The sequence below is a fragment of the Aphidius gifuensis genome, linkage group LG4, assembly GCF_014905175.1.
Source record: "Aphidius gifuensis isolate YNYX2018 linkage group LG4, ASM1490517v1, whole genome shotgun sequence".
Classification (NCBI taxonomy): Eukaryota; Metazoa; Arthropoda; class Insecta; order Hymenoptera; family Braconidae; genus Aphidius; species Aphidius gifuensis.
In genome coordinates, this window is record NC_057791.1 from 15,925,378 (window position 1) to 15,950,638 (window position 25,261).

Consider the following 25,261-nt stretch of genomic DNA (forward strand, 5'->3'; position numbering starts at 1 on the left):
ACAATATTTTTTTTGTTGTTATTATAGCTGTAATTTTCATCAACAATATAAACACTCAAAAAGACATCAAAAACAATAACAAGCTACATGAATTTGGTTGTTATTAATAATAGAAATAAATTTGAAAAACATGTAAAAATTTGTATTTCAATTTTTTTTTTTTTAACATATAAAATTATTACTGTATTTCGGTGATAACACCAATCGACTAGAAATTTATCTGTCGTACAAATAGAGAATTTACTTTCTTAAATTTATTGTTTGGTTTGTTTTTTTTTTCATTCAAACATCACAAATATTAAACTTATATTTAACAAACTTTGATTATACAAACAAGTGGACAAAAAGTATTTCATTTTTGTTACAATTGTTTGGTAATTTATAATCCCCTTTTTGGTTTCCATTTTATTCAAGTAAATTTGATATTTAATTTGATAATTTTTGTAGGTTTCTTGTTGATGTTGATGAAGCCATAAAATGAGAGGATAAATTAACAGTATAATTCTTAAACTGATAATGAAAAAATAAATAATTAATTGCTAATTGTATTTTAAATTTTCATCAGTGTTTTTTGATGATTTTAAAACTCGACATTGTCATCATCTGATCTGTCGATTGGATCACCTTTGAGCAGAGATATTATCATACTGAAAAATAGAACAAAAAAATAATGAAAAGTTGTATAAATAATTGAGCTAAATTATTTTTACTAACCAGTATAAATAAATGAAGAAAAAGACGAGATAATAGCCAAGATAAATCATGGTGTCTCTTGTGTGTCTTCTGAGTAAACGACAATTGTGAATTTCAGTTGGATCAAATACACCAGTATTTCCTTTTGGTACTGTTAAATATTCATACCACAGCCAAATGGTCAATGGAAGATTCATCAAGAATAAAATCCAATGACCATACAATAACAAGCATAAATTGAGAACTGAATGTGCAACAGTTTTTGGTATCACCCACTGAAATTAATAGATAAATTGTTATTAAATAGTCAATTTTTTTTTTAGATTAATTATATTACCTTGTTTAAACGTGAACAGCATTGACGTGCATTGAGATAATCACACTCAAGATCTGACAGTATAATCACCTGATTAAATAATTGTTAAGAAATATATAAAAATTAGCAAAAAAAAATAAATAAATAGTTCAAATTTGCCGCCAAAATTACAAGTTTAAATGGCGTAAATTAATAACATTTTAATTGATAAATTAATATATTTAATTTAATAAATATTGGTGTTTTAAAAAGGATACAAAATAGACAAGAACAAATAATATTATTCCAGTATCTAATAGAGCAAGTGTGAAAAACAAAGGCTCAGAAATTAAACTCATGGTTATTTATTTTTCACTTGGCTATAAATAATTTTAAGCCATAAACTTTCAACTGATTATAGAATTATTATTGACGCAATTAAATTACTTGATAAACTTAATTTATTTCAACAAATGATGCAAGTTTTTATTAATAAATTAAATGAGTTGAAAAAATGGATATTCTTGATACAAAATTTTCATCATCAATGATGGTTGACAAGTGGGTATTTAGTTACTAACTGGTAATAAAATTTACCAACCTCATGGCTTTAGTTTTCTCTAGGAAAAAAAAAAAGTTTCTATTGTTCTTGTAAAGATCTGTTTACACTTTACACCCTGAAAATAAATAAATAAATTATATTTTTTTGTATTTTTTATAAACTAATTAATCAATTTAAATATTCAAATTATTGTATTGCTTTGTTTTATTTATTATTAATTCATGTTTATGATGCCCAAGACATCAAAACTTATATTAATCTTTTTTTATTTTGGCAAATATCTTATTTAACGAAATAAATAATAACAATCATTATTAATATTATTATAAATTTTTAATCAAGATTTTTTTATTCATACATTGCTTTTAAATCATCCAAAAAAAATACAAAATCATTACAATTACTTGTATCATAATGATCATCAAAGTTACAAGTGAAAACATTTTTTACAATTATAAAATGCTTTTATTACGAATAAAAAAAAAAAAAAAACCGAGGAAAAAAAAAAAAATTAAAATTAATAATGTTTAATTAATTGAAATAGATTTGGGCCAGTTTTTTCGTCCAACATTAGAGTTAACTGAGCATTAACTAACTTTAACTAACTAAGGATTAACTACTTATTGATATTTTCAATACCAAAGCATATAAAAAAAGCAATCGGTAACCAAATCCTTAGTTAGTTAATTATAGTTTAAACTTTAGTTAACTGCAATGTTGGACGAAAAAACCGGTCGTTATTCTTTTTTTTCCAAAGAATATTAAATCTAATTACGGTCTTCGTTACGGTCATTGTTGCGATCATTATTACGATCATTGTTGCGGTCATTATTACGATTACGTTGATCACGTCTCTGTCTATTCCAATCTTGTCCTTGACGATTGAAATTCTGTCGATCTCTAAAATTACCTTGATTACCACCTCGTGAAAAGAAATTACCTTGTTTCATTTCAAATATACGTTCATTTGAATCAACAAAATTATTAACTTTATCAGTTAATTGTAATGCCAATGATTGTAAACGACTTGGATCACTACGATGCATAACAACAGTCTCTGATGGATCATCAAGTGATGCCATTAATTCTTCATTAATAATCATTTTACTTATTGTCGAATGTACAACTGAACGTTCAAGTTGAAACATATCAGCAAGTGTTGGCATTGATATTGAATCATAAACATGTGAATAAGTAAATAAATATGTTCTCAATGCTTCTTCTTTAATTAAACGTGTTAACATATCACGTACTTTATCAGCTTGATAAAATAAATCCCATACTTTTGTATTCATTTTTTCATTAATTATAAATGCATTACATGCTACCCAATTACCATTACGCATTGCTTTTGATGCAGCAACAACATGTTCACGCATTGATTCTGGTGGACCAACTAATGATTGACGTTCACTTGAACGTAATTGTTGATAAAATGTTTTTGATATCATACGACGACGTGCATCAAATTCATGTGCAGCCATATATGGTATTTCAATAAGCATTGCTGATACAAGATAAACACATTCTAATAATTCTAAATTATGATGCATGTGAAATGGCATTTGACGTTGTTTTTCAATTTTTTCTTGTTCTTTACTTCTTTCATGTTGTCTTTGTGGTAATAAACCTTGTGCTAGTAATTCTTTAACTTTACCAGTCATCATTAAATCAACAAGACAATTATGAGCATCTTTTATATTACCATGACGAAATGCACATAATCCTAAATTAGCAATTGTACGATTGTACAATATTTGAGTTGATGGATCAGAATGTTGAATTGTTTCTTGTAAATGTGACATCAATACTAAATCACGTGCTTGAAACCAATTGTCATGTAGAGCATGATGATAAATATGTGATAATATTGCTCTTGTTCTAATACGATCAGTTAAATCATTTGCATAAATATATTTACATAATTTATCCATAACTTGTGCTGATGTTACAACTGTTTTATCAATTTTTCCCTGTTTTTGTTCAAGTACATTTGGATCAAATTTATAATATAAATGACCAATTGTACGTAAATACATACGACATAATTGTGATGGTGAACCATGTTTTTCTAAATATTGTTGTACTTTATCAATAATTGATGCAACAATATTTTCATCCTTTAAACGTTCAACATAATCATTTGAATGTGGATCACATTCTTTAAGTAATTTTGTAAATTCTTCATCAAGACGTTCAGCAATTGTTAAAATACAACCATGTATTTTATATGGTGTTGTTTCAAATTCTTCAGCATCTTCAGATACTGATTCAGCAATTTCCATATCTGGATTTTCAATAAGAATATTTAATATTTCATTAATTCTTTCAAGTAATTTTTTCCAATATTCTGGTTTCATTGCATCAGATACTTTTGGATTATAATCAAATATTGATGATACCATTTGTAATTTAATTTTAATTATTATTGCTGGACCAAGTGTATGTGATTCAGTTATTGATAATAATTCATGTAATAATTCAATTTGTTCACGACGATCTGTACGTTTTTTTCCACGTGCTGCAATTATTTCATTTAATTTTTTTAATACAGATGATGTATTAATATCAGCATCTTTAGCAAACATTTTTGGTTTTTCAGATTGTACGCTAACACCTTTTTCAACAACATGCCATTCACCTTGACCATCATCTTTCATTGGTTCTTCTTTTTTCTTTTTACGTTCTTTTTCAATACGTTCTTTACGTTGATCTTTTTTTGTTGCTTTATCATCATCATCATCATCTTTATCAACTGTTGCTTTTTTTATAAATTTTTGACGTAAATCTTTTGTACCGCCATCATCAGTAGTCTCAGAATCTTCAGAACTAGAACCTTCACCCCAATCTGAAGATTCACTACCACTTTCATCATCTACTACTTTTTTAACATCTGATTCAACAATTTCTACTGTTTTTTTAAATGATACAGCTTTATCTTTTTCATCTGCATCTTCATCTTCAGAATCAAAACCTTCATCTGGTTTTTCTTCTTCTTCTTCTTCATCTTCTTGATCTGGATTTTCACGAAACTTTGCAATTTCAGTTTCGAAATCTTTGTTGTATTTTCTGACTCTTTGACGAAGTGTTGTCAATGCTTTTGAACTATTTTTAGCCATATTTTTACGATCATCCCAATTTTCATTAACAAAATCATCCAGTTCAGCCAAGCAACGTATATAAAATGTTGGGATTTTTCCATCTTCATTTTTCATAATAACATTTAGAGATTTTGTATATGCTTTTTGAAGACTTTCAAATGCTAAAAAATAAATAAATAAATTATTATTTTAATTATTCATAATTTTCATGTCAAGTTGATTAATATTAGAGTAAAATAAATAATATTTATAATTATTTATATTATTTAAAACTTACATTCCAATACATTTGGTACATCTTTTATTTTTTTATGATTTTTAATGGCTTTGATACAATTAGTTATGTCTTCATAACGTTTTTCTTTAGTGGATCTAACCACTCTTTTAGTATCCTCCTCATCATCACTGTACTAAAAACAATAATAAACATCAACAATTAATTATTATAAACAAATAAAAATGTACTTGATACACTATAATTAATTGCAAAATTATTTATCAACTTACTGTAAAAGTTGCTACTGGTGCTCTTGGCAATTGCTCATCTTCTGATGAGCTTTCAGACTCAGAGTCTGTTCCAGTTGTAAAAAACTTACTCATTTTAAATCTAAAACAATAATATAAATATAAAAAAAAATTATTAACATGTACTAAATTTCACTAGGTGTAGATTTTTTTTTTACAACAAATAAAGTCGCGTGGCTTCATTAATTTCATAACCAAAAAAAAAATATGTTAACACTTTTTTAAATAAAAGAAATAAACAAAAAAATTATCTAATGTAAAATATATTATAAAAATTTAAAAAATAAATTTCAATATTATTTTTAAACTTACGAGCAGTATTTTTTTTTAATTTGATTTTTTTAATTAACTTTATTCTTTATAAGGCCATGCCATGCTCAGCTAAGCTGACACCAAAAAAAGGAAAGAAGGAAAAAAAATCAGAAAAAAAAAGAAAAAAGATTCGTGTTGGAAATATTTTAGTGTAAATAAACCTTATTATCTAGCTGTCTCATTCCCACTTGTAGAATTAACTCAATGCATCTCTGTTTTCTTTAAAAACTGACGTGTCTGACGTCAATTGTATTTTTATAAAAAATTTTTCAACGCACATCGTGACATCGGCACATGAATTTGCTCGTACACACTTGATTGAACATTACCTGGTTTACTGGTTAAAAAAAGAGCCAAGAACAATCTAAATAAATACTTGTTACCCGGGGACAACTTCATTTCTCAGACTGATAGAAATTACTCAGGCATATTACTCATTATAAAACGGTAAGTTTTTATTATTTTTACTTGATAAATTAAAAACTAAATACTAAAAATCATCAAAAAAAAAAATCTGCAAAAAAATCACAGGATAATAAATGGCCACGTCAGATATGTCATCATTATTCATCATTAATTATCAATATGAAAAAAATATATTTTTTTTTTAATCATTTGATTTTATGATTAAATGTAAATTCTAGATTATTCTTTATATTTTTTTTTTTTTAATCGTCATTAATTTATCAGTATTTTTTTTCTTTTAATGATAAAAATAATATGTAATTTTGTTTTCATTTTAGCTGACGCATTGAATTTATAATTTAATAATAAAAAAAAAAACAAAATCATCATGAGTCTTCAGTGGACCCTTATTGCCACATTTTTGTACCTGGAGATTGCAGTTGTATTGTTATTGGTATTGCCAATAGCATCACCAAAAAGATGGCAGAGATTTTTTAGATCAAAATTTTTACAAAGTTTAAGGAATCAAGCATCAATTTATTTCCTTGTTTTATTGGCAATATTGGTATTGTTTTTGTTGGATGCAATTAGAGAAATGAAGAAATATTCAAGTACTGAACAAGATCATGCTCATCTTGATGCTGAAATGCAAGGTGAGCTTGTGTATTATTTTTCTCATAAACAAGGTCTTAAAAAATCAAGTTTAATTAAATTAAATATTATTGTTTTGTTAATAGGAAACATGAGACTCTTCCGAGCTCAAAGAAATTTTTACATTTCTGGCTTCGCTTTATTTTTGAGTTTGGTTATTCGTCGTTTGGTAATTTTAATATCAGATCAAGCTGTACTATTGGCAAACAGTGAAGCATCAATGCGTCAAGCTCAATCAGCAACAACAACAGCAAAAAGTTTGTTATCACAAAAAGGTGAAACAGCACAAAATGATTCAAATGAAGCACATGATAAAATTGTTTCTGAGCTAAAATCACAATTACTTAAAGTTTCAAATGAAAAAACAGAATTAAAAAATGAACTTAATAAAGAAAAAAAAGATAAAGAAGCTCTTAAATCACAAGCAGAATCATTAACAAAAGAATATGATCGTCTTTCCAATGAATTTTCAAAATTACAAGCAGCTGGTGGTGACAAAAAAAGTGATTAAATAATTATTCTATTTTTCATTAATTTTTTCTTCCTTGTTTTTCATTATAATAATTTGTTTTTTATGGTTTAATCCTCAGCTTAGGGTATAATTTTTTTTGAAAAAATATTACTTATTATAAATAGGTATTTCATCAGTTTTTTTGTTGAGATTTGTAACTTTTTTTTTTCTATGATTTATCAGCTAATAACTGATAAGATTGTTAACTTTCTAAAAGAAAAAACATCATCGAAAAAATAAAAATGTAAATGCTTGTAATAATTTTGTATTTATAAACAATATTATTTAAAAAATAATTTTGTTATTGCCTTGAATCCAATAAAGCTTAATTTAATTTAAAAAATTTATTTCGAATAATAATTTAAACTAAAAATATTAAAAATCCTTGAACAAAAAAACAACTTATTTTTCAGGTAAATTATAAATAAACATTCAAATTATTGAAAACTAGATGTATATATTTTTTTTATTTAATTAATTTTCAATTAATATAAAACAAATATATTTCATTTTGTTTAAGATAAAATTGTTATTAATTTCTATTAGCATTTTGCTGAGATAAGACCAAAACGACGTTGATCAACACAATTATTAAATTCTTCTACTAAACTAGCACATTTAAGAATTTCACGTGGATTTTCATTATAACATTGAAGTACTTTATCTTTATTTGGACCACATGCTGGTGTTGTTGTATTTAAATCAATATTTTTATTACCTAAATAACCAAACAGATAAAATTATAAATATATTTTTTGTTACCAACAATTTTACTATTATATTTTTTTACCTTTTGCATTTGATATTTCAGCTATGGCACGTTTATATTCTTCATTAAAAACATTTGTTATTTTTTCTTGTGATGATTTAACATTTTCAAGACGTTTTTGCCAATATTGATCTTGAGCTTTTAATTCAGCTTCTTTTTGTTGTTGTATTTTATATGCAGTCATTGTGTACTCTGGATAATTTTGAGCTTGACCTTCATTTGATGATTTTTTATTTTGTATGGGTTCGATGGATGTTTGTTGATTGACAATTGGCTCAGGTGTAATTACTGGTGTTTTATCATCTTGCAAATTTGTCAATGATTTTTTACTATTTGCTGACAAACGTTGAACAAGATCAGTTGATATTTGTATAACACCATCTTCATTATTAATTGTTAATTTACGTGAACTTTGACTGGAGCCCATAATAGCCAAAATTGCTCCTGTTAAAAACCAACCTCATTTTGTTAAAATTATCATTTGTAAAATTAATATTAAATATGTTTTATTATTAATTTATTTATAATATTCCTACAATTATTTTTATTATTTATTTACCTGTCTATTTATTAGTAAGTTAATAATTTTTATATAGATTTATTTAGTTACATAAATTTCATAATACATGCTCGACATATGAGATATATTTTTTATTTTTTTTTATTTTACCACTTTGATTGTGTTGGTAAATGTACACAAAAAAAATTGCAAAAAATATTTAGAGTAATTTACCGTGGTTGCAATAATTACTGTCAACATCATGAGCGCCATAAATTGCCAAGGTTTAATTGTCATTGCGCAGTGTCATGTGCAGATAACGATAATTTTTAAGTGATTCTACTGGATTCTACTCAATTCTACTCCACCGTTTGCACTGGTTTGCACCGTTCAAGAAGTGAGAACCAGAAAAACCTGTTAAGCCTGAGTTAAGTTGTACAAATACGCAAGTACAATTGTGCCAAAAAAAAATTTATTAGTTTAAAAACGAATATTTATTAACACAATAATGGCAGTTATATTTGCTGATTGCATTAAACTTGAAGAGTCAAAGGAAGTGCCAGCTGTTACTGGTATGAAAACTTGTGAATTTACATATGAATGGACAATTAAAAACTTCCAGCGATTGTGTAAAGAAAAAATTGAATCACCAAGTTTTTCATCTCATTGTGCTGATTTTGACGATGAATGGATTTTAAAATATGATCCATTGTGGCATCATCGTGTACGTGTAAAGCTACAACTTAAATCGTTCAACAATACCTCAGAATTACAAACAAAATGGAAAATATCAATTAATAATAAAAATGAAATAACTATGAAATATAATTTCTGTAAATTATCAGAAGAAATTGAATATGATGACTTTAATAAAATATCGGAATTACAAGATCTAATGATTAATGAACTTAAAATTCGTTGTACAATAACAATGTCTCAAAAACTAACAAATACTTTTGATGTAACTCCATCATTTGACTCAAAACAACAACTAAGTGTCGACTTAAAAAAAATTTTGTTAAATGAACAATCAACTGATGTTACCATTCAAGTCGGTCAAAAATCATTTCGTGCAATCAAAGGAATTCTTGGAGCACGTAGTCCTGTTTTTGCTGCAATGTTTGATCATGATCAATTAAAAGAAAATGAAAAAAATGAGGTTATCATTGAAGATATTGATGAAAATGTTTTTGAAGAATTTTTACATTATATTTATACTGATGAATCACCAAATGTTGACAAAATGCCAATAGAACTACTTGCTGTTGCTGAAAAATATCAGGTTGATTGTCTTAAAAATATTTGTGAAGAAATAATATGTGGAACGATTAATTTTGATAATGTTGCAAGTATACTTGTTTATTCTAACAGATATGATCTCAAAAAACTGAATGAAAAATGTTTAGAATTTACAAAAAAACATTTACGAGCTGTTATGTCAAATAAAACATTTAAAGTCTACAAAAAAAAATATCCTGAAGTTTTTGTAGGTGTTCTTGAGCAGTTACTTACGTCACAAAATAAAGAATAATCATTGGTGTTTTGTTTAAAAAAAAACCTCCAGTTTTACCTATAAAATTTTTCAACATTATTTGAAATAACTTACTTATAATATTTTTTTCTAATCCTTATAGGTATATTATAATAAAGAAAAAAAAATATTGAAAAATAAATTTTTATCAATAGACTTATTATTGTAAAAACCTTATTATCCTATCTTTAGTTAATTTTTTTTCGAAAAATATAAATACTATTTTTAAATTTAATAATTTTGTTAATAAATCAAATCGTCATGTTATCATGACAATATTTAAATGTTATATAATCATTATATATAAAAATAAAAAGGAAAAACTTTCAATGTTTAATTGATTCCATTATATATTCATTTTGTTTTATATATATTTTTTTTCAATTATTAAACAAAACCACCACTGTAAAACAAAATTTATTAATTGAGACAAATCTAAATAATTTAAGTTGTTGTGAATCATTTATTTTAAAACACAGAGTAATTTCATTATAATTTATCAATGCTATAATAACAAAAAGGCATCAAAAGATTATCAAAAAATGTGGTGATTAACTTGTTTAAATATTATTTTTATTTGCTCAGTAATATGATAATTGATAAAAAACCTCTTGCACCAGTATATTCACCTGGTGCACCACCACCACCACCTTCTTCATTTAATAAGTACCAATATTATAATTATTATTACTCGAACGAATAACTTGCAATAACTAATTTATTAGCAGGGCTTCCGTAGAAAACACAGGGTCGCTCTTTTATTTAAATATACAGCATCTACTTTGATCTCCTTATTTACCGGCGGAAGCACCGCCATATTCTACGTTTTATCAGTATTATACACAAAATGCGTAAAATAAAAAAAAAAAGCCAAACGCTGCTGCTTAGAAAAAATCCCAAGGAACCCAATTACCCAAGAGAACCAAAAAGAACCTGTTGGAACGTGTCATTTTCATCAATTTTCATCGCGGATCAACCTGAGTTAGGTTGTCCAGCAACGCAAATACTATTGTGCAAAAAAAAAAATTTATAAGTTTAAAACAAATATTAATTCACACAATCATGGCAGTTTTACTTGCCGATTGCATTAAACTTATAAAGTCAAACAAAGACTCTGATATGGAAAATTGTGAATTTACATATGAATGGACAATTAAAAACTTCAAGCAATTGTGTCGAAAAAAATTGGAATCACCAAGTTTTTCATCTCATTATGCTGATTTTGACGATGTGTGGATTTTGAAATCATCTTCATCATATCGCGAAAATGATTATAGCTGTAATGATCCATATTTATCGGTAGCACTACATCTTCAATCGTTCAATAGTATTTCACAATTACCAATAAAATGTAAATTATCAATTAATAATGATTATGAAATAACTATGAAATATAATTTCTGTAAATTATTAGAAAAAGTTGAATGGGATTATTTTATTTCACATGAAAAATTAAAGAGTTTAGCATATATACAAAATGATGAACTTAAAATTTGTTGTACAATAACAATGCCTAAAAAACTAGAAAATAATTCTAATGTAATTTCATCATTTGATGCACAACAACAACTGAATGTCGACATGAAAAAACTTTTATTAAGTGAAAAATCAGCTGATGTTACCATTCATGTGGGTCAAAAATCATTTCGTGCAATCAAAGCAATTCTTGCAGTACGCAGTCCTGTTTTTGCTGCAATGTTTGATCATGAACAATTCAAAGAAAATCAAAAAAATGAAGTTGTCATTGATGATATTGATGAAGATGTTTTCGAAGAACTTTTACATTGCATTTATACTGGTGAATTATCAAAAGTTAACAATATGCCAATGGAACTACTTGCTGCTGCTGAAAAATATCAGGTTGATTGTCTTAAAAAACTTTGTGAAGAAATAATATGCGAAACGATAAATGTTGATAATGTTGCAAGTATACTTGTTTGTTCTGATAGATATAATCTTGAAAAACTAAATAATAAATGTTTAAAATTTATGAAAGAAAATTTAGCAGCTATTATGTCAAACGAAAAATTTCAAGTTGCAAAAAAAGAATATCCAGAAATTTTTGTAGGTGTTCTTGGAGAGTTGCTTTTGTTGTAAAATCAAAAATTTTATAAACATTATTTGAAATAACTTACTCAATTTTTTTCTAAAACTTTTATTATAATAAAGAAAAAATTTTAATCAATAGACTTATTATTTTAAAAACCTTATTATCCCTTTTTTAGTTGTTAAGTTTATTCTGAAAAATAAATATTAATTTTAAATTTAATAATTTTCTTATAAAATCCAACTATCATGTTATCATGAAAATATTCAAATTAATATTCTATTTCTAGTCTTCTTGATTAAAGCATAACTAATCCAACCCCTCATGTTGCAAACTGACTTTTTGCTGACTACGAATGCTCAAAAATAAATTGGGAAAAAAATAATAAACCACCGAAAGAAAGCTCCTTGTATAATAAATCAAGAAGCTGGATGATTTAATATTAAAATAAAGTAAATAAACAAATAGATAACATAATTGAATCCAATTTTAGATGCTTTTTAATAATGCTGGATATTTTTTTTTATAGATTTTGAGTTGGTTTTGTATGAAAAACTGCTACAAGTTTTTCAAAATCACTTTAAAGTTACTCTAAAAAACATGGAGAAAAACAGTGTAAATACCTTGATTAATAAGACAAAAATTAATTTAAATAATTTTATCTTTTAAACAGCTTGATATGTACAATCATTTCATATATTTTTTAATTTTATTTATTGAGCAACAACACTCCAACATTTCAATGAGTTGGATCATCATTGTCATTAACTGAGTTATTTTTTTATAATATTTTATTGGGCTACAATCACTCGACAATGGTCATTTAATCACCTGGTAAAATAAATTTAAAAAAAGCATCAATATCATGTAAATAATTATAGAAAAATGTCTGGGAATGTAAACTGGATTCTTTAAAAATCAACAAACACTTTTAAACTTAAATATTTTTAAGTTACATTAAACTTTTATTTAGCTGATTTATTTATTTTATAATATTTTAATTGTTTTATTGAAAAGTAATAAGAAAAAAAAAGAATACAATTAATTAACATGAAACAAGTGTTAATATAAAACTCAAGATGTTAATTATCCAATAGCTTCAAGTGGTGAATTTAATTTATAATAAAAATATAAAAAAATTCCACTTATAAACATATTATTTCCAAAATTTTCCACTGCCTCTAATACCTTTGGTCTTTTGTTGTTTTTTCTTGGATTCTGATGGAACTGACATAGCTTCACGATTTAATTCACCAGAACTTCCACCAGCAACATCAGCCTCTTGTACTTGTGAGACAATTGATTTTTTAATTGCTGCAATCTAACAAATGAAAAACAAAAAAAAAAAACATTAAACAAAATCAAATAAATATAGCTCGTAGTTAATTAATATAAACACTTACATTTTGTTGAAGTTGATCTTTGTGTAAAGTAGCTTTATGTTTTTCATTATTAGCTTTTTTAACTTGATCTTCAATACATGCCAATACAGTATTACAAGTATCACCCCAAAGTGCTAATGTCTCAACAACATCACGTGTTTCACCTGGTTTAACATCTCTTCCAAGACCAGCATAATCAACTTCAAGTTGTGAATTTTTTTGATCCAATTTACCATGAATAATATCAGCATAAACAGCTTCAATAATAAGATCTTCTAAATCACGTACATTTTTAATATCAAGTTCTTCTAATAATTCTGAATATGGTATACATTTTGATTTTTCAGCCAATGTTACAATTGTCAAATGTTGAAGTTTTTTTTGTTGTACAGGTGTTAACTTTAAATAATTATCAATATTTTTTAAATAATCTTTGTATGTACCATATGCAAATAGATTAAGAGTATTCCAATATTCAGCATGTGGACTATTATCAAGTTCTTTTATATTTGGCATATCTAATAATTCACCAAATACATGAACACCTGGTGTTTCAATAACTTGTTTTATTAATTCCAATGCTGCAGCACCTTTTGCTGTTTTAGCAAGTAACACAAATTGTTCCAATGGATTGTTTGATGCCTTCTCTGTTGAAGGGACAACATTGTCATCTTCATTTACTGTTCCAGTCATTTTTTATATTCCTATTTTTTAACAATAAAGTTGCATTAGAAAAACACATTGTTATTTAATTTGATTTAAAAAAAAAAACAACAACAAATATTGTTTTTTCAATAATTTGAGGTTATATATCTAAACAATTGTTTTTAAGTAGATACTTGTCAACTGTCTAGTTTGATTTGTAATTATAGATATTAATTAAATTATGTAGAATTTTTTTAATCTATTTCTTACCTGTTTATTAGTAACAATCAGTAACAATATACAAGATATTTTTGTGTTTCTTTGTGCGGTCTCAATAACACAATTTACCTTGACAATATAAAGTTCGTTTTACATTTTTTCGAAAATGTAAAATCAGTTAATTTTCGGAGTTATTAACTGGGTAAGTTATGGAAAAATTACATGTGCTAAAAACAAAAAATTACAGTGTAAAAACGATTTAATAAATATTAAAAAAAAAAAATGTTTTTAAATAAAAAATTATTTTACAGAAAACTAGAGAAATATATTTCGAAAAAAAATATATAAACAATGTAATGGCTATTTTTTTCTAAATAGTTTATTTTAAATTTCTTAAAATCAATTGTTTTTTATAGCTGTAATATTCAACTGGTATAATTATTTTATCAGTAAAGCTGCTTATCATAATTTGATCTCTACTTGTTCTTAAACTTTTTTTTTTGTTATCATTTTATATTGTCTGTTTACAATGTACATGTACATGTATTACAAGCTAATAATATTTGAACGTTCAGAATAATTATAAATCACAAAAAAAAAAAAAAAATAATTAGACAATAAAAATTTAGTGGATTAGTACATATCACAGTATCTAATTTTCAATTTATGATATTATCATAACAAAATACTTTTTCTTTTTGTTTCTATATCTTTTTTTATCGTTGTTTGTGCTTCAACGACTTGAAATTTAAAAAATTAACAAGCTTTTATCTATAGTATCTACGTTTTTTAGTACATAAAAAAAAAAAATAATAATTGTCATTATTAAATAACTGACATTTATCGATTAATTAATATATTTATATTAATTATTGACTCGATCAACTAGCATTGATGCGGCCAGTTCAACATCATATTTAGTTTGTTTCAAGACTCCTTCACACTGCTGTCTACTGGCAAGTCCCAATCTAAAATATTAAACAAAGTAAAACAATTAAAAAACAATGCTTATTGTTTAATTAATAATAAATAATTATATTAAATTTTACCTTGTAAGTGAATTAATCTTTGCTTGTCGATCGTTGATAATTTGCATTGATGCTTGATTAGTATCCCAGCCAGTTGCTTGTAAAGCAGCAAGAATTTCTTGTTGTGATGCATCACAAGTATCTTTCTGTACTTTCATTATTTTACTTGATCTAAACTCATCATCAAGTGACATGACTAGCTGTTGTGATGCTTCTGTCAATGGTGGACTTATTCCAGCTGGATAAGCTGATGCTGGAGCTGCCAATTGAGTATTAATAACTGTTTCATTCATTTGTGGTAATAAACTTCTTGATGTTATTGTTTGATTATGTCCTGATGATGATGATGTTGATGATACTGGAGTAGTACGAGTTGGTGTAAATTGCATAAAATTAATAACTGCTGTTTGACTTAATGAATTATTATTATTATTTATACGAGTATTTGGATTAGCACCATTTTGAGATAGCTTAATTGGACTCCAACTTGGTGGTGGATTATAAACTGGTGGTTGTTTTAAACTTGCACTAAAATCTAATGGATGATCTTGTATTGCATGATTTCTTGGTAATGTTTGATTTTGTCTTGTATTTGTTGTATTAATATTTGTTGATTGATAAGATGAATTTTGATTACAACTGTGATAATTTCTTAGTATATTTTGTTGTACAGTTTTATTATAAAGTGTATTAAATTCACTTTGTGATAATTGATTTAAATTTGGTACTGTTTCACGTAATTCAGCATATACTTTTTCAGATAAAATTGCATTTGATGGCAATGAAGATGGTCTAGATGAAGATGCATAAGATGATTGAAGATCATTTTGTACATGAGCAATACTTGGTGGTCGCATTACCGGTGTAAATGCATGATTATGTTGTTGTTGTTGTTGTTGTTGTTGTTGTTGTTGTTGTTGTTGCTGTTGCTGTTGTTGAAGTGGAAAATAATTATAATCAATATGACAATTTTCAATTTTATTTTGTTGTTGTACAATTGCTGGTGCAATTTGAAGTAAATTTGATCCTTGATTTAAATGTAAATTTTCAACTTGTTCTGGTTGAAGTATATTTGATGATGATGGAATTGGATCAATTGTTTTAGTTCCATATGCTTGAATTTGTTGCCATGTTTGTCCAATAATAGCATGTGTATTTGATTCAATCATTTGTCCACTTTGTAATCTTTGAATATTTGTATTTTTAGATTGCCAAGAATTTTGTACTTTACTTGGTAAATTTGTACCACCACGTGAATCAATTGATGGTGAACGAAGTTTATCAACTTGTGGTGGTGGTCTTAACATTGGAATTCCACTTGTATTATCAGACGTTTTATTAATACCATTATGTGTTACAAGTGAATTACTTGATTGACTAATTTCATTTGTATTTTTAGATGCTTCTTTAACTCCAAGATTTTTTTCTAATTCAGCTAAAAATATTGGATCTAATTGTTTAGGTGAATGATTAGTTGTATCAATTGTTAATTCATTCATTGCTTGAATAACATTGTCATTTGTGTTGGTATTAAGGACACTTTGGTTTGTACCAACTGATGATGTTGTTGCAACAAGTATTGGAGTTGGTGTAAGAGGAGGTGGAGGAGGAGGAATAAATGATGGAGATGGTAAAGATGATGTAGATGGAAAAGGAGAAGTAGGAGGAAGAACAACATTTAATTCTAGATTATTTGATTTAACAGAAACATTATCATAATGCTGTTGATTATTATCATCAGATAAATCATCTGGCCAATTTGTTAAATCTTGAGTACGTATATTTTGCTTATCTTTGATATCATTATGTTCATCATGATAAGAACTTTTTGGTCTTTCATTGACAATATTTTCATTGACATTTATATTTTCATTTGTTATTTTATTATTTGCTTTTGTAAGATTAACTGAATAACGATTAACATCTGTATTAACCTCATAATGATATTGATTAACAGATTGTATATCATTTTTAATACTAGTTGAATTATTAACATCTTGATTCTCCACATTCATATAAGATGTTTGAGTTTTAAAATATCTATCAACATCTTGTGGTACACGACTATAGTATCTTGAATGAGGAAGACTCGTAAATATTTCTGATGTATCAAAAGGATCAGATTGTATTGATTGTGCACCTGGACAATTAGCATAAGATCTTAATTCATCATCTTGCCAATAATCTTGTTGTGTTTTAACATTATTATCAACAATTGGTTCATCCAAAATATTAACAACTCTTCGACAAGCTGTATCACTATTACGTTGTGAATTTTCAGCAATTTCTTCTGGTGATAAATCAATTAAACTACCTTGTGGATTACCAGATGATGATGCTATTGCTGTTGATAATGATGGTAAAGAATTATTTGTTTTAATTGGTGATGATTGATCATTTTGAAATTTTGAATAATTAAATTGTTTACGTGATCTTTGTGTATTGTATGAAAATATTTTTTTATCAGCTGGTGAAACACCAACAATATCTGGTGGTTCCATTGGATTTCTAAGATAGACATCATCAATAAATTGTGGTGATCCCCAACTTTTACCAAATGGTGCACCATGTCCCGTATGTATAAATGAATTTTCAAGTGGTTTACTAATATCTTCAACTTGTTTACGTCTCATTGGATCAACAAGACAACGTGGAAATGCACCAACATGAAATGTTCTTTGATTTTGTCCTTTCCACCAATAATTTTCTGGTCTACCATCAATAATAACAATTTGATCACCATTTTCAATATGCATTTTATCTGGTTCATCAAATCTATTTAATGCTTTCATAACTGTTGGTAAAATACCAGTTAGAGTATCTTTTAATTGTGCAAAAGTTGGTCTCTCAGCTGGATCTCTTGCCCAACAACGTAACATAAGTTGAAACATTGCTGGTGGACTTGCATCAGGTTCATGAAGTCTTTCACCATCACGATCAATTTTTTTTAATATTTCTGAACCATTTAAACCTACCCATGGTTCTTCACCAAATGTCAACATTTCCCATAGTGTTACACCAAACATCCATACATCAGATGCATGACTAAATTGACGAGCTTTTAATGATTCTGGTGCACACCATGGAAATGGTACTTTTTTATGTTCAGTCATAACATAACAATCTTCTTGTTGTGGTAATGCACGCATTAAACCAAAATCACCAATTTTAATTTTATCAGATGAACTTAATAATACATTACGACATGCAAGATCACGATGTAAAAATCTTTTAACTTCAAGATATGCCATACCAGTTGCAACTTGTAATGCATAATCACATAATATTAATACAGATATATGACCACATTGTTTTCTTAAATAATCAATAAGTGAACCAAGTGGTGCAAGCTCAGTAACCATCATCATTGGTTGTGATAATACAACACCATAAAGACGAATTAAATTTTGATGATCAAGTGTATGCATTGCTTGTACTTCTGATACAAAATCTTCAATAACACCTGGTTGATTTAATGCATCTGCTTTTAATATTTTAACAGCAACTGGTAGTGTACGTCCTGTTGGTGAATTCCATTCACCTCTTCTAACAACACCAAAACTACCATCACCAAGTTTTATTGATAGACTAACATCTTTATCTTGTATTAAACATGTTAATATTGATGTACTTTCAATTGGTTGTAATGTTCTTTTATTATTTTTAGCACTACTACCAGAACGTATTTTTGTTATTAAATTTTTTTTTCTTTGTGATGCACGTTTTTTTTTTACAGCATCCATTAGTCTACGTATTCCTGGTTTACCAAGACCAATTTTTTCAAGATCTTCTGGTTGTACATAATCAAAATGGTGTAATCTTGTAACTTGTAAATCATCTCTTATGCGAGTAAAAAATTGGCTTAGTTGAACATCATGCAAAAGCTCTCTCAACCACTCTGTACCTTCGTCTTCTGCCATTGTCATCAATATGTCATTTATTTTCTGTAATTAATATATAATTTAATGTTAAAACAGCTAGATATTTTTTTGATAAATTATCTTACCTTGATGATTTAAATGGAGATTCATTTACGCAGTTGAATTAACATTTGGTGACTAGTTTAAAATTGCATATTAGATCATCTATAGAAAGTCAGGGACATCCTTCAATAATTATGACAGTTGACTTTTGCAATTTACAAATTTATTAATAACATTTGAAGTTGTTTTAATTCACCAATAATTACTTCACTGGTATTTCATTGTAACGAATAATTTTAATAACACTATAATAAAATGATTAAATTAATTTTATACAACAATAGAAAAATAACGAGTTAATCTGAGTCAAGTTAGAAATGCACTTACACAAATATATCTAACTCTTTTCATTGTTGATGAAATACTAAAGAATGTTTATATTAATTTATGCAGTTTATCAACAACTCGTGTCAAACAATATTGACAGTTTAATTTTGCAACACAACAAAAATGATTTATTGTGTGATTTGACCTTAACTTAAATAATGTTAAATAATTTTCACTTGATATAAATTATGTATGAATATAAAAAAATAAATATGTAAATAAACTTCAGTCAATTTTAAGAACGGGATTTTGTTTTTAACGTCACAGCACTGTCATAACTTTATTTATTTATAATTTTTTTTTAATTTATGGAGAAAAAAAATTTGTAAGACTTGAGTATTTGTATCTGGTTAAAAAAAAAAAAAATTAATGTTTGTTTTTTTTTTAATTAATAATTAGCTGGATATTTTTTTTTTTTTATTGTAAAATTATTCGCTTGCTGTGTTTTTTTTTTTTTTTTTGACAGTTTAGTTGCGCATGCGTATTAAAATAGCCCCAGTTTTCTCCATGCGAGCGTTTATTACTAGAAACACTAGAAGTCTTCTCTCTGTAGAATGATCATGGAGGTGTATAAAACTCCATGAGAATGATAATAAATATATATTTCGAATTTTCTCCGTCATTTCACCAACCAAAATTTTCTCCGATTTTTCTCCATCCAAAACTTTCACTACCGTTTTTCCAACTTTTCTCGCTTTTCTCTAACTTTTCCAATTTTTAATTTTTCCAAAAAACATTTACTAATTATTAATTGTTACGTAACGTGAGGCATGATGATGTATTTTTTTTCTTACAAAAATTAATGTTTAGAGACACTTTTTTTTCCAAAAAATTGATATACCTAAGGTCTGTGAAACTCGGTCTATAAAAATTTTAAGTGAGTGCTTCAAATAATTAAGACTGGTCTCCGCATCTATACTGACACAAAAAAATTATCACACGTGGACTTTTCATATGGCTTTTATTGAGTATATTATTTTCAACACCGAAATCGTTTTTCGGTTCAGATCTCTAAAATGATGGCAATTAGCCCAGCAATTTAGATAATTAGGTACTGATTGATAAGTCCACAATATTGGAAATCTGAACCGAACAACAATTTCGAAACGCTACTTAAGAAAAATATAAAAAATTATACCAATACCACAAAGTATAAATAAACCAAGACCTAGATAAATTAAATCAAAGAATTACATTTAATTGTCTAAATAATTTTTTAACTTTGCATTATCACCTGAATTAGTAGTTTTAATTCATGCAGGTTTTTACATTGTTCTTTGAGCTCTTCAAAAGAAGCCTAAAGAATCAGTCTCATTACTATTATTTTTCTACAAAAAATTTGAATTTTAGTTTCGGCTTTTACAGATAAATAATAATCTGAAATCTGAAAGATAAATATCTATCAATAAAAAAGGATAATAAATTATTTTATTTTCAGGTGTCAGATTATTTATCTCCTGCAGAAACTAAAACTGTAATGACTATCATTAGTAATATAAAGAAAAAATTTATAAATTTTTATAACTTTGTTAGTATACTTGTATACTTATATTAATACAGAAGCTGGTGGTGGTGGTGTACCAGGTGAATATACTGGTGCAAAAGAATTTTTATCATATTACGAAGTAATTAAATAATTTTAGCAAATAAAAATCATACTTAAATAATAGTTATAAATTTAAATAATTAATTTTGTTAATTATAGGGTCAAGTGTCTTTTGAAGGTGTTAAAATAGAATTGGCATTAAAGTATTTTATCAAATGCATATGGTAAGTTAAATAATCAACTATAGAATTACTCATCGGTACGATCAACATCACCACATTTTTTGATAATCTTTTGATGATGAAAATAAATATCCTGTCATTGAATTTTCAAGTGGCAAAAAATGGCATTGATGAATTATATAATGAAATTACTTTGCGTTTTAAAATAAATAATTCACAACAGCTTGAATTATTTATTCTTTTCTATTTATAAATTTTGTTTCACAGTGATTTTTTGTCTAATAATAAAAAAATATATATTTAAAACAAAATAAATATCATGAAATGAATGAATCATTGAAGATTTTATCGTGGTGTTTTTATGACTGATAAGCACAAGTACTGCATAGTGAATAATCAATTCTGAATAACCGATAAGATATAAGCAGGCATGCTTACCCGAGTTTTTTTTTTTTCATATCAATGGAATTCGTATTACATGTTATAAATTTTAAATATATAAAAAAAAAAAAATACAATGACAATTAAATTTTATAACGAAAGAAAAGTAAGTCTATTGATTAAAATTTATTTTTCAATATTTTTTTTTATTAAAACCGAGTTTTTTTTTTTTTTTTCTCTTTTAAACAAAACACCAATAAATATTTTAATTTTATGCCAATAGCAAATGCTCAAGAACACTTAAAAAAACTTGAGGATGTTTTTTTTTGTAAACTTTAAATGTCTCATTTAACAAAACAGCTCGTTTATTTTTTTTCAAAAATTCTAAACATTTTTTATTTAATTTTTTAAGATTATATTTATCAGAACAAACAAGTATAATTGCAAAATTATCAACATTTATCATTTTGCATATTATATCTTCACAAATATTTTTAAGACGATCAACTTGATATTTTTCAGCAACAGCAAGTAGTTCCATTGCCATTTGTTTAATATTTGGTGTTTCATCAGTATAAATATAAAGTAAAAATTCTCCAAAAACATTTTCGTCAATATCTTCAATGACAACTTCATTGTTTTTATTTTCTTTAAATTGTTTATGATTAAACATTGCAGCAAAAACAGGACTGCGTGCTCCAAGAATTCCTTTGATTGCACGAAATGATTTTTGACCCACTTTAATAGTAACATCAGTTGATTGTTCATTTAACAAAAGTTTTTTCAAGTCTGCAGTCAATTGTGATGTATTACTTAAAATTCCATTACAATTATTTATTTGTTTTTTTGTCATTGTTATTGTACAACAAATTGTTAATGCAACATTTTGTGATTGTGAATAATAACATGTATTCGAAAAGTTTGATCTAGAAGTATCCCATCTAATTGTTCCTGGAAAGTTACCGAAATTATATGCTTTAGTTCCTTCATTCTCATTATTAACTGATAAATTACATTTTGTTTGTAATGGTGAAGTATTATTGAAAGATCGAAGTTCTAGCACTACCGATAGATAATGGTGGTCAGCTCTTTCAGGATTTATTTCCAAAAACCATTCATCATTAAAATCAGAACAATCAGATGAAAAATTCGGTGATTTAATATTTTTTGTGCTTCTCTGACTGAATTTTTCAATTGTCCACTCATATGTAAATTCACAAGTTTCCATACCAGTAACATAATCTTGTTTTGACATTTTAAGTTTAATAAAACCCTGGGTGGTAGGTCCAGCGAGTACTGACATGATTGTGTTAATTAATATTCTTTTTTTAGACTGATAAATTTCTTTTTGATACAATCGTATTTGCGTATTAGTATACAACTTAAGTTTATTTTCTCGGGATAATCCGTGTTAAAAATGTAAGATCCTCATTAGGCAGTAGGCACTATGCTTGAACCGATTGATATGATATAACTGCACTGACCACTGTCACTGTATGAACCTCGCGAAGTCGCGAATTGCGATGCTTAAAATGAAAATTGTAATTCATTTAAAGAGAAGGAGCCTCAAGTTGCCTCAAGTTATCAGAGTTATCCCCACTAGTCAGGCATAGCTGCCACTTTTTGTATCAGTGGCTCGGGAGTATTCGACATAAAGTCGGAATAACTTGAGGCTCCTTCTCTAATGGCTATCTTCTAGATAGGATCACGAGGTTCATTCAGTGGTTCAACCCGTTCAACTATATATACCTCATAAGAAAGTTACTAATTATATATTACAAAAAAAAAAAACTACAATGACTATCAAACCAGCAACAACAACAATTAATTATCCAAGTGTTGATAATTCTGATAACAAAAATAAAGTAAATCCCAAAATGACTCATCAGTACCATCAACATTATAGCACATTTTTTGATAATAAAGATAAATATCCTGCCATTTTATGTTCAAGTTATGGCATTGGTGAATCATAATAAAATGATTCTACGTTTTAAAATAAATAATTCACACATTTAATTAGTGATTTTTTTTTCTATTCATTAATTTTGTTTTACAGTGGTTTTGTCTAATAATAAAAAAAAAATTTGGTACTATTACTGATAAGATAAGCTTGTTCAAGTATTAATTTATCATTTGAGAATACCAGTGACTTCACCTGAAGAACTTGATATACTTGAAGAATAATTTTAAGATAATCACAAGTTTTTTTTTTTTAAATTTTTATATATAATTATTATAAATTTTTAATATTATCATAAACACATGACAGTTGAATTTTATAACAAAATTATTAAATTTTAAAAAATTGTATCTATTTTTTTAAAAAAAACTTTACTAAAGAAAGGATAATATGGTTTTTAAAAAAATAAGTCTATTTGATAAAAATTTATTTTTCAATATTTTTTTTTCTTTATTACAACAGAAGCTTTAAAAAAAAATTAAAGTGAGTTATTTAAAATAATGTTTATAAAATACATAAAACTGAAGGGTTTTTTTTTTTTTTTTAAATAACAATTAACACCAATGAATATTTTTAATTTTATGACAAAAACAACTCTTCATAAACACCTACAAAAATTTCAGGATATTTTTTTTTGTAAGATTGAAATGTTTTATTTGACATAAGATCCTTTATATTTATTTTCATAAATTCTAAACATTTTTGATGCAATTTTCTGAGATAAAATCTATCAGAATAAATAAGTATTCTTGCAACATTATCATTATCTATAGATTTGCATATTATTTCTTCACACATATTTTTAAGACAAATAACTTGATATTTTTCAGCAACAGCAAGTAGTTCCATTGGCATTTTTTCAACATTTGGTGATTCACCAGTATAAATGTAATGTAAAAATTCTTCAAAAACATTTTCTTCAATATCATCAATGACAACCTCATTTTTTTTATATTCTTCAAATTGTTCATGATCAAACATTGCAGCAAAAACTGGACTACGTACTGAAAGAATTCCTTTGATTGCACGAAATAATTTTTGACCCACGCGAATGGTAACATCAGCTGATTTTCCACTTGACAAAAGTTTTTTCCAGTCGACCCTCAGTTGTTGTTTTGCATCAATTGATGAAATCAAATGAGAATTATTGGTTAGTTTTTTATACATTGTTATTGTACAAAGAAGTTTAAGTTCATCATTTTGTATATATTGTGGATTTTGTAACTCAGATTTTGACAGATATCTATCCCATCTAAATCTTTCTGCTGACTTACAGAAATTATATTTCATAATTACTTCATTTCTATTATTAACTGATAATTTACATTTTGTTAACAATGGTGAAGTATCATCGAATGGTGTAAGTTGTTGTAGCCCTACTGATATATAAGTAGAAACTGATTGAGCATCACGTGGATAATATTTTAAAATCCATTTATCATTAAAATCATCATATACAGATGAAAAACTTGGTGACTCAATTTCGTCTTTATGCAATCGCTGGAAGTTTTTAATTGTCCATTCATATGTAAATTCACACGTTTTCATACCAGTAATAGCTGGCCCTTCTATTGACTTTATATGTTTAATGCAATCAGCAAATACAACTGCCATGATTGTGTTAATTAATATTTGTTTTTAAACTAATCAATTTTTTTTTTGCACAATTGTATTTACGTTGTTGTACAACTCAGGCTGATCCAC

General features: G+C 26.3%; 9 protein-coding genes across 11 annotated transcripts; 2 read left to right on the forward strand and 7 right to left on the reverse strand.

Moving 5' to 3' along the window:
- Nucleotides 1-123: 123 nt before the first annotated feature.
- Nucleotides 124-1,560, reverse strand: LOC122855222 (protein cornichon homolog 4). Its single transcript, XM_044156429.1, has 4 exons — nt 1,267-1,560; nt 1,031-1,099; nt 715-968; nt 124-647 (listed from the first exon to the last, which is right to left on the reverse strand). Exons 1-4 carry the CDS (start codon nt 1,345-1,347, stop codon nt 581-583), a joined length of 471 nt encoding a protein of 156 aa, XP_044012364.1. The 5' UTR covers nt 1,348-1,560; the 3' UTR covers nt 124-580.
- Nucleotides 1,561-1,856: 296 nt separating this feature from the next.
- Nucleotides 1,857-5,609, reverse strand: LOC122855223 (eukaryotic translation initiation factor 3 subunit C-like). Its single transcript, XM_044156430.1, has 4 exons — nt 5,489-5,609; nt 5,159-5,258; nt 4,929-5,061; nt 1,857-4,812 (listed from the first exon to the last, which is right to left on the reverse strand). The coding sequence occupies exons 2-4, from the start codon at nt 5,249-5,251 to the stop codon at nt 2,318-2,320; spliced, it is 2,721 nt and encodes a 906-aa protein (XP_044012365.1). The 5' UTR covers nt 5,252-5,258; nt 5,489-5,609; the 3' UTR covers nt 1,857-2,317.
- A 139-nt stretch (nt 5,610-5,748) lies between these two features.
- LOC122855224 (B-cell receptor-associated protein 31) lies at nt 5,749-7,453 on the forward strand. Its single transcript, XM_044156432.1, has 3 exons — nt 5,749-5,935; nt 6,232-6,546; nt 6,631-7,453. The coding sequence occupies exons 2-3, from the start codon at nt 6,282-6,284 to the stop codon at nt 7,053-7,055; spliced, it is 690 nt and encodes a 229-aa protein (XP_044012367.1). The 5' UTR covers nt 5,749-5,935; nt 6,232-6,281; the 3' UTR covers nt 7,056-7,453.
- Nucleotides 7,454-7,503: 50 nt separating this feature from the next.
- LOC122855225 (MICOS complex subunit MIC19) lies at nt 7,504-8,500 on the reverse strand. Of its 2 annotated transcripts, none has more exons than XM_044156434.1 (3): nt 8,384-8,500; nt 7,846-8,268; nt 7,504-7,773 (listed from the first exon to the last, which is right to left on the reverse strand). In XM_044156434.1, the coding sequence occupies exons 2-3, from the start codon at nt 8,249-8,251 to the stop codon at nt 7,598-7,600; spliced, it is 582 nt and encodes a 193-aa protein (XP_044012369.1). In that variant the 5' UTR covers nt 8,252-8,268; nt 8,384-8,500; the 3' UTR covers nt 7,504-7,597. The 2 variants fall into 2 exon arrangements, with proteins under 2 accessions (XP_044012369.1, XP_044012368.1); XM_044156433.1 differs by having other exon boundaries at nt 7,569-7,773; nt 7,846-8,283; nt 8,384-8,411.
- A 2,863-nt stretch (nt 8,501-11,363) lies between these two features.
- On the forward strand, nt 11,364-11,951 carry LOC122853951 (speckle-type POZ protein-like B). Its single transcript, XM_044154361.1, has one exon. It carries the CDS (start codon nt 11,364-11,366, stop codon nt 11,949-11,951), a length of 588 nt encoding a protein of 195 aa, XP_044010296.1.
- A 905-nt stretch (nt 11,952-12,856) lies between these two features.
- On the reverse strand, nt 12,857-14,334 carry LOC122855226 (COP9 signalosome complex subunit 7a-like). Its single transcript, XM_044156435.1, has 3 exons — nt 14,199-14,334; nt 13,305-13,987; nt 12,857-13,222 (listed from the first exon to the last, which is right to left on the reverse strand). Exons 2-3 carry the CDS (start codon nt 13,974-13,976, stop codon nt 13,058-13,060), a joined length of 837 nt encoding a protein of 278 aa, XP_044012370.1. The 5' UTR covers nt 13,977-13,987; nt 14,199-14,334; the 3' UTR covers nt 12,857-13,057.
- A 251-nt stretch (nt 14,335-14,585) lies between these two features.
- LOC122855227 lies at nt 14,586-19,765 on the reverse strand. 2 transcript variants are annotated; one of them, XM_044156437.1, is made up of 5 exons: nt 19,486-19,765; nt 19,182-19,403; nt 16,114-19,119; nt 15,197-16,077; nt 14,586-15,115 (listed from the first exon to the last, which is right to left on the reverse strand). In XM_044156437.1, the coding sequence occupies exons 3-5, from the start codon at nt 19,099-19,101 to the stop codon at nt 15,013-15,015; spliced, it is 3,972 nt and encodes a 1,323-aa protein (XP_044012372.1). In that variant the 5' UTR covers nt 19,102-19,119; nt 19,182-19,403; nt 19,486-19,765; the 3' UTR covers nt 14,586-15,012. The 2 variants fall into 2 exon arrangements, with proteins under 2 accessions (XP_044012372.1, XP_044012371.1); XM_044156436.1 differs by having other exon boundaries at nt 15,197-19,119.
- Nucleotides 19,766-21,865: 2,100 nt separating this feature from the next.
- Nucleotides 21,866-23,109, reverse strand: LOC122853952 (speckle-type POZ protein-like B). The gene has a single exon (XM_044154362.1). It carries the CDS (start codon nt 22,895-22,897, stop codon nt 21,866-21,868), a length of 1,032 nt encoding a protein of 343 aa, XP_044010297.1. The 5' UTR covers nt 22,898-23,109.
- A 538-nt stretch (nt 23,110-23,647) lies between these two features.
- Nucleotides 23,648-25,171, reverse strand: LOC122853953 (TD and POZ domain-containing protein 1-like). Its single transcript, XM_044154363.1, has 3 exons — nt 24,872-25,171; nt 24,497-24,826; nt 23,648-23,662 (listed from the first exon to the last, which is right to left on the reverse strand). Exons 1-3 carry the CDS (start codon nt 25,169-25,171, stop codon nt 23,648-23,650), a joined length of 645 nt encoding a protein of 214 aa, XP_044010298.1.
- Nucleotides 25,172-25,261: the final 90 nt, after the last annotated feature.